This window comes from Myodes glareolus, chromosome 9 (genome assembly GCF_982192425.1).
Source record: "Myodes glareolus chromosome 9, mMyoGla1.1, whole genome shotgun sequence".
Lineage (NCBI taxonomy): Eukaryota > Metazoa > Chordata > Mammalia > Rodentia > Cricetidae > Myodes > Myodes glareolus.
Genome location: NC_142034.1, coordinates 45,404,094 through 45,410,093, shown reverse-complemented (window position 1 = coordinate 45,410,093; position 6,000 = coordinate 45,404,094). Strand labels below are relative to the sequence as shown.

The 6,000-nt window shown below is 53.4% G+C and overlaps 1 protein-coding gene across 2 annotated transcripts in view; it reads left to right on the top strand.

Moving 5' to 3' along the window:
* The first annotated feature begins 4,835 nt into the window (after positions 1 to 4,835).
* The window catches only part of Sez6 (seizure related 6 homolog), a 46,035-nt gene continuing 44,870 nt past the window's right edge, over positions 4,836 to 6,000 (top strand). For both annotated transcript variants that reach the window (XM_085695398.2, XM_085695397.2), the window contains exon 1: positions 4,836 to 5,032. In XM_085695398.2, coding sequence (XP_085551524.2) covers positions 4,978 to 5,032 — 55 coding nt within the window. In that variant the 5' untranslated portion in view covers positions 4,836 to 4,977. The remainder of the gene's footprint in view (positions 5,033 to 6,000) is intronic.

Genomic DNA, 6,000 nt, shown 5'->3' with positions numbered 1-6,000 from the left:
GTTCCCTCCCTCTCTTGGTTATTATCCTTGGACACTTTCCAAGCCAAGCTGCCTTGATTGCTTGGGGAGACGAAGGCCCCCAGCATCCTCCATGGTATCTCTGGATCTGGCAAGGATGCCCTTGGGGACCATTTCTTCTTCCTTCAGCATAACTCTGCAACTGGCCACAATATAGGTGGCCTTGACTTTCAGGAGTTGGTTTGCCTAAGAGACTTTCCATGTGTCAGGGAATGTGAAGCGGGGAATGGAAGTAGAGGCCTCTGTCTCCAAGGCTGGGGAGGGCTATGTGAAGAGTAAGCCCGGGGGTACAGAGGGGAGGGAGAAGGCCAGCTGTTCTCTTCTTACACCGTGCCAACCTAACCTGACACCAAATTAATAGCATTCAAATGAGATGCAAAACATTATGCAAATACCGAGGAGAAGGCCACTCTTACCAGAGCCTCTGGGTTGTTGGAAGGCCAGTGCCTGAAGCCCTTTCATGGAGGGCCCCATGGGCTCTTGTCAACTTCAATCCTCACACCTCAGCACCAGCTTGTGCATAGGACGGAAGAGACTGGCCAGGCGTTCAAATTGGCTTTGCCTCCCAAGCACTCAGGGCCCCTTCCCATCTGAAACAACCCATAGGCAGCTGCAAGGTAGCATAAGCTCCCTGGGTTCCTGTTCCCCACTCATCAGCATGTATGCAAACTAGATGCAAGGTTTTTGCATATATTTAACTGTCCATTAAAATAGCCCCATGCCGGTCACCTCTGCACAGGCCCAGGCTTCCAAATTGCCAACCCCTGCTGCCTGCAAAAGCCATGTGTTTCCTGAGCCTGGTAATTGCTGTGGTGTTTGTTGAGCTGTATTTGCATTTGATTGTCATTTAACTTTCTATCTTTCTCCTTCAATCAAACCAGGGGTGGGAAAGTGAGGGGGGGGAGAATTGGGCTTCTACAGTTGATTCTTCATTTTAGTTTCAGCCCCATTGGGGTTTTCAAAGAGCTTCATGTATTAGTGCCACAAACTTGAACCCTGGGACCTCTCCCTCCACACGGTGGGAGAGGGCCTCCTCCCACCCATCCCAGGACTCCTGCGTACAAATAATTTAGCCAACAGGATAGATCTCAAGTCCTATCTCCAGTCTGCATGTTCCGGCACCTGCCTCATTTCTGTCCAGCTAGTGGCATTAAACATTTATGGAACTGTGGAGGATCAAAGGCCTCGGCTGGGGTGGTGGGCAGGCTGGAGGACTGGGTTTGGAGAGGAAAGTAGTTCACATCAAACCATTTTCTGCTGCTGTCTCAGGGCACCCAAGGATCCTGCCGCAGTGATCTGGTCCCATTCCTGGAGAGGGAGCGAATGCTCAGAGCCGGGACCTTCAGCTGACTGACTTTGGGTAACCCAGGAAACCAGGCATATCCCTGGCCATACCAGAAGCCACTGAGTCTAGGGACTTACTCCAAGAAGATGGTGGCAATAAATAGAAAGTTGTGACCCTACAGTCCCTGAGATAAAGTGGCGGCCCCCTTCCCTGCCCCCCTAAAACCCTAACCTCTTTGGAAGCTCTACTTTGAAAGTTGTCTTGGAGAAGAGTGGATTTGGATCCCCCCAACTTCTTGCTCAGAAAGCAAGTGTTATCCCAACAGAGACTTCAAACTAAGTCACCAATGTGCCTGTGACCCCAAGAGTTGACAGGCTGTTTAGAACTGGAGAAGCAAGGCTGACTTCCCCAGGGATGTGGTTAGAGACCCTCTCCTGGCTAGGAGCCCCCCTGGCTTTCAACCCTAATCTGTAGTAGTCTTCCTTCTGGTTCGCAGTGAAGTACCACTCTTCCCACTGTTCATAGTGCCTGAAACCCACCCAAATGATGCCAGGCTGACATGTTTTAGCCTGTAGACCTTCATAATGAAGTAACCCCTGCAAGGTAGCCACCAAGAATGACCTGTCACTCAGATGACCAAAAAACCTCCTACAGCCAAGCCACAGATGACTCCAGCCCTTTCTCACTTTCCTATGGGGGCTCGGCTTTGTGGAACTAGTCCCCCTACCGACCTCAGCCATCTGGCAGTTTCCCTCATGTTGCTGGCTACATAAGCCACACCCCCACTCTGTACTCCTTCCATTGGACGCCCTCCTACTCCATTCACTGAGACATAAGGCAGAATCAACTTGGTTTCACCCATTTACCTTGTGAAGCCCTCACTGACTTAAAGCAATGCCCCCTTCTCCCATCTCACAACATTCATATGACATCGTGCTCTGTGTGTGTGTGTGTGTGTGTGTGTGTGTGTGTGTGTGTACAGAAGCCAGAGGATAACTTACAGAAATTGGTCAGGAATTGGTTTTCTCCTTTCCCTCCACCATGTGGGTGTTCTGGGAATAGAATTCTAGCCAGGCTTGATAGCAAGTGCCTTTTACCCACTGAGCCATGTCACCAGCCCATGCCACTCTCCAGTGCATGTGTGAATTGAGTAAACTCTCAGATTGTAAACCTTGAGTATAGATTAATGTCCCCTTGGGTATTTTATTGTCCTAGGTTACAGGTGTAATGCCAAGGTCTAGGAAGAATGGACCCTTTGGAAAACATGAGAAAAGATGTTTACCAAAAATTCTACTGCTTCCTAGCTTGGTCCAGGCTCTGCCTCAACCTTGCATGACCATTCCACAGGAGCCATGTTTACCAGATCTCTGGTAAAGACTGACAGCAAGTTTTGCTATTATCCCAGTCATACAGTACAAACCCATCCTCTGGGTTCAAGGCAAAGGGCTGTATTCTGGGACTGGAGTCTCCAGTGGACCCTCCTGAAGGCTCAGGCAGTCAGGAAGGTCATATTGCAGGTTCCCAGAGAGCTTGTTTGCCTTCCTTCTTGTAGGTAGTACCCAGTCCATCTGCAGCCTCACCGTCAGGACAATTGAGTGAGACCAGCAGCCACCTTTCTTTAAGTCACTATGAACCTTCCTGATGTGTAAGGTTCAACCTGCATTGTGGCTCGTGCCCATCCCCAGAACTGTGTAGTCCTGAGGGACCCAGGGAATACCTACAAGGAAGAAAGGCAGACTCTCACGATTCTTGCTAGTTCCCAGACTTCAGTTCTGTGCCTGTTCCCCGATTCTTTTGGCTATTCTGGTCTTCCCTCCCCTCCACCCCTCTTTCCTGGCTTCTCCTCACTTCAGATCCTTTCCTCAAAGGCCCCTCCTCCCAGCCTTCTGCTGCTTTCCCCCCTTCCTTCACTTCTCCAAACAGCTGTCCAAAAATCCTCTCCCAGCATCTTCCCCAGGTAATTCCGCATGACACCTGCTGCTTGGGATTCTTGACAATAGGCAAGGTGGCTCCCCAGAGTCCACAAGAGAACATACAGAGAATCAAAGGAGCAGAGCTGGAAGACCACAACGACCAGGCGATCTGAGGAATAAAACTTAGGGCAGAAGTCACCTACTTCCTTTTTGGCGATGTGTGTGTGTGTGTGTGTGTGTGTGGTGGTGGTGGTGGTGGTGGTGGTGGTGTTCAAGACAGGGTTTCTCTGTGTAGCTTTGGAGCCTGTCCTGGACTAGCTCATGTAGACCAGGCTGGCCTCAAACTCACAGAGATCCGCCTGCCTCTGCTTCCCGAGTGCTGGGATTAAAGGCATGTGCCACCACCTGGCTAGAAGTCATCTGCTTCCAGGGTAAGATGGAGGGAATGCAGAGGACAAATGATTGGTTCCTCTACAGATGTTAACATCATCCGCATGGCCGTGTCCTATTGACCTAACTGTGGTCCCTTGGATCTAAATAAGAGGCTCGAGTTCTGCACAATTATAACAGGCTCAAGTTCTTGATGTTGGCCTGTGGCTTGCTGGGATTCCTCAGATCATAAAGAGTCACAGAATCTTATTTTCCCACATTATTGAATGGGATAGCCTTTTGGTTACCGCCCCTCCTTCAAGTTTCCCTCCATCTGAAACGATACTGATGAGCTAGAGATATAACTCAGCGGTGGGGTGCCTTTTTATGAAGTATGAGATCATGTGGGAGACCCTGGTTCCTAGCACTGAAAATAACAACAATTAAATGAAAATTTAAAACTAAAACAGCCGTAAAGACCCCTGACATTCATGCGGACCCCATTTTCTCCATCAGTTCCAAAACCTGAGCAAAAAAGATCTGTGTCACTGTGTCTGTTCTGGTTCCATAGAGGAAACAGAAGAAGAGGGTCTGGAAATTCGGGACTGCATGGGAACCGAGGGTGCTGCCTTTAGCATCCCACAGCTTGACCCAGGTTGCCTCCTACCAAGTGAAGAATGTCTCCCCAGGACACGAGTGCCACTGGCTTTTAACTATAATATCAGGATAATTAAGCTTTTCTGTGAGCACAGTTTGCTGCTGATGCAGCTGCCTGGAGCCCTGGCATTTATTGAGCGCAAAGTAATAATTTATTGTCCTTTGTACGCTCAAAAGCCGTCTTCATTATCGGCCCAGGATGGAGCTGCCACAAGGGCAGGCGGGCCTCACCAGTTGCCTCACTGATGTGCATCTTCCCCGTCACCCTCGGAGCCTTCAGGTACCAGGATAGCGTGGGGAAAGGTGGGGAGGGGGTTGTTCTCCTTATCCGATTAGAACCTAACACCTTTGGGAGGCTGCTAGACCGGGAGAGGGTGGCAAGCATGGCTGGGCAGTTTGGGAAGGTGGAGACTGTGTGCCACATTAGCAGGGCAGTCCTTTCTCCAGGGCTGGCGTGGCTCGGAAGCCTGTGCTCTTGCCGCTGGGTCTTCTGCGCCTTTGCTTGAGACTTTACGGTAAGCCGCTCCTCCCGCGCCCCCGCCCCCAGCCCCGCGCGGCGATCCCCGGCGCCGACGCCAGGCGCTGGCCGTGGTGCTGATTCTGTCAGGCGCTGGCGGCGGCGGCGACGGCCCCGCTGCTCTCCCGGGGACCGACTCAGCCCCCCTGCCCACCCCTCTCCGAGTCCCTATTCCCCCTGCCGCGGCCCTGACCCGGGGCGCGGCCGCAAGCAGCACCATGCACCCAGCAGCCCTGCTGCTCCTGCCCTCGCTGTTGGCGCTCCTGGTTCACGGTAAGGGACTCCGGCGTCCGAACACAGGACGGGGGCGGGCGCGGACTCCCAGGGGTAGAAAAGCAGGGTCCGGCGCCTCGCTCCGCGCGTCTTGTTGTCCCTCCCAAACACCGCGTCCCGCCGACTGCGCTGTCCCCGGCGCCGACCCAGCCGGGCGGGGCGCGGGCTCCACCGGCGGGAAGCTGTCGCGGCTCCCGCCATTCGCTCCCGGCCGAGACCTCGCCTTTAATCATCTCCCCGGATCTAATGGGATTTCTCTGCTGCAATTCATCACGCCACCCCCTCCCCGCACACACTCGCTCACTCGCGCGCTACCTCGCTCCACTCCAGGCATCTAGGAGCGACAGGGCGCGTTGCGGGGGGTGGGGGGTTGATCGCGGGTGCAGAGTCCGGACAGTCCAGCTGGCAGCCCGCCGTTCTGCCTCCCCTGCCGCTCTCTAAACTTCACTCGACTTTGCCGCCAAGTCTGGGGCCACTCTCATTCTCACTGCAGAGGAACCGGGTCGGGTGGTGGCGGGACCTGGGATTGGGTCATCTCTCACCTCTCATCGCCTTGGCTCTGAAATGTCAGAATTGAAACCTAGAGCACAATTCTGGGAAGGGAAGACATTGGGGGACCCTGGGAGCCCTCTGTCCTTCCCCTCGCTCTTCGCTGGTCTGCAGCAACTGAGGTCCTGGGACTGGCTGTTCTCCCCGAAATTCTTTTATTGCACATACACATGCACGCCCTCACATGCCCGGAGTGCAACCCGCTCCGAGTCTGCCTTCCCATCGGGTCCTATTGACCCCAGAGTGGCAGGCTAGTTGGCGGAGACCCAGCCCGGACTCCCAGCCCCGGACTCCGAGTCAAGTCCCAACTTCATTGGTCTCGGTCAAGAAAAGCTTGGCCTTGGAGTAGGCAGCAAGGGAGTTTGGAGGGAAGATGAATGAGAAGCAGAAAAGATGCTAATCTAATCCGAAGCAAGCGT